The sequence below is a fragment of the Microtus ochrogaster genome, unplaced genomic scaffold (assembly GCF_000317375.1).
Source record: "Microtus ochrogaster isolate Prairie Vole_2 unplaced genomic scaffold, MicOch1.0 UNK20, whole genome shotgun sequence".
NCBI lineage: Eukaryota > Metazoa > Chordata > Mammalia > Rodentia > Cricetidae > Microtus > Microtus ochrogaster.
In genome coordinates this window covers 246,435-248,691 of record NW_004949118.1, presented here as the reverse complement: position 1 = coordinate 248,691, position 2,257 = coordinate 246,435, and the positions used below count along the sequence as shown (strand labels likewise).

Sequence of the window (2,257 nt, the reverse complement as noted above, 5' to 3'; positions counted from 1 at the left end):
TCAAGTCTACATTCTGCATGAGAGAAAACATACTGTTTTTGTTCTCCTTCCCCTTAATTATCTTGGTTTGAACATTTGGTAGATATTATCATATCTACATTCTGCATGAGAGAAAACATACTTTTTTTGTTCTCCTTCCCCTTAATTATCTTGGTTTGAACATTTGGTAGATATTATCATATCACTACTGTAGAAGTCATGGAGTAGTTAGATTATACATTGAATTGTTTTTTCCCCAGAAACTGCCATCCTGGTTTTCATAGCCGCTGCACAATTTTTGTATTTCTACTAACAGTGCATTCCAGTTTTTCTACTTTTTCATCAAAACATTCTATTTTGTTTTGTAATTGCCATCCTAACGGGTATGAAATGGAATCATGTTGTGAGTCTAGGTATCTTGATATATTATATTTTTACTTCCATTATGAGAATAACATTTTCTAATCTCTCTTGTGATTTCATCTTTGACCTGCATGAATTATTCAGAAGAGAACTATTTCATTTGCATTTGTTTGATTTTTAGTATCAATTTGTTCTTGACTTCTAGCTTAAATCCTTTGGGTAGAAAAATAAATTCTGGTTCCTTTAAGTTTGTAGGGCTTTGTTTCATTGCCCAGCATATACATATACATTATCTTTGAGATTATAATGTGGGGTTGAAGATTATGTTCTGTAACTGTTAGATATGGTGCTCCTAGGTGTAACATTGAGAACTTCACTGTCTGCAGAATTTGTGTTACTTGTTCTACCCTTTCTGTTGGGTTTTCAAAGATGGGTTTAGAGCAGTGTCTAAGGTCAGTATTTTCCCTGTACTGAAGATGTGATTACCCAACACTCCATGAGGACGGTAAAGACCTAGATTTAGGAAGTGCACAAGTTAGCCTACCATGAAGTTTCATAGATGCTGCAGAAGATGTGGAATGTCCGGACCAGGACAAAGGACTCTGGTTCCCGCCACAAGGAAAAACATGCGCTTTTTGTTGACATGCGCCCTTTGTCCCCATGTCCTACATGAACGTTGTAAGGTTTGTCTGTGCAGAGTCACTTTTTTTCTCATCACCACAGACAAGTATCTAAGAGAAACAACCAAGCAAAGAAAAGTTAGTTTTGGCTCGAAGCTTCAGCATTTTGTATACATATATTGTCACATTATGTCATAGGGGGTTTATGAGGTGTGTTTAATTCCATAGAGTTCAAAAGTAGTCTCTTAACACTCTTATAGTCCCATTATACTCTAAAATAACTCTGAGCTTAATAAGAGTAGATTTTAATAAATGAAATAAGATATTCAAAGCACAGCACAAATTTAATTATTTGGAAATTTAATTGTAATCTAATTTTACCTTATGTATGTGGATGTTTCGCCTGCATGCATGTCTGTGTATTATATGTTGCCTGGGTGCCCTCTGAGGCCAGAAGAGGGTGATAGAGCTCCTGGAACTGGATTGACAGCTGATTGTGAGCGACTGCGTGGGAGTTGGGAACTGAACCCAGATTCTCTTTAAGAACAGCTAGTGCTCTTAATTGCTAAGCCATCTTTCCAGCCCCTGGAAAATAATTTTAAACCAGCATTATTTTAATGTACTTTAAACAATTTTTCCCCCATAGATCAGAGAGCTGATTTTGGGTGGATCCTCACAGTTAATCCAAGAAGGTCTCAAAAGTGGTGTTCTCTGCCCTGTTGTTGACACCCAGCATGGAAATAGTGGCCGCGTCCCGTTACCACTCGATGCTTGCAACTTGTCAGAATTATGTGAAATGGCAAAGCACTTGCCTTCCCTCGAAGACACGCAGACGCTCCCATTGGCAGAAGATGATATGTCTGTTATAGAGCTGGATTTATCGTCACGGGTCATTGAAAACAACTCTAGCTTTTCCAGAATGGTTAATTTAATGGGACAGAAGTACCTGCTACCACCGAACAGCAGCTTTCTCTTGTCTGACATTTCTTGTATGCAGCCACTTCTGAACTGTAAGTAGTTTTATGTTTGTTTCAGAAAAAGATAATTTTTCTGTCATCTCAGAGGAGTTTGAGCTTGGAATGTAAGTTCAGTTTTCAAATGCTGACTTTGCTCTGTTGTTTATTTCTGAGACAGTCTTGTTAAGTAGCCCAGGCTGGCATTGAACTTGCTGTGCAACCTAGGATGGCCCTGATATCTCAACTGTGCTCGACTTTGCCTTAGTTTCCTGGATGCTCGGATTCTAGGCCTGCATCACCATACCTACCTCCTGTTTTTTTTTTTTTTTTTTTTTTTTT

General features: G+C 38.0%; 1 protein-coding gene across 1 annotated transcript in view; it reads left to right on the top strand.

Annotated features, from left to right (window-relative positions):
• The window catches only part of Mettl4 (methyltransferase like 4), a 32,982-nt gene that overhangs the window by 10,272 nt on the left and 20,453 nt on the right, over nt 1-2,257 (top strand). The window contains exon 4 of the mRNA XM_013353926.2: nt 1,609-1,972. Within this exon, the coding sequence (XP_013209380.1) occupies nt 1,609-1,972 (364 nt within the window). The remainder of the gene's footprint in view (nt 1-1,608; nt 1,973-2,257) is intronic.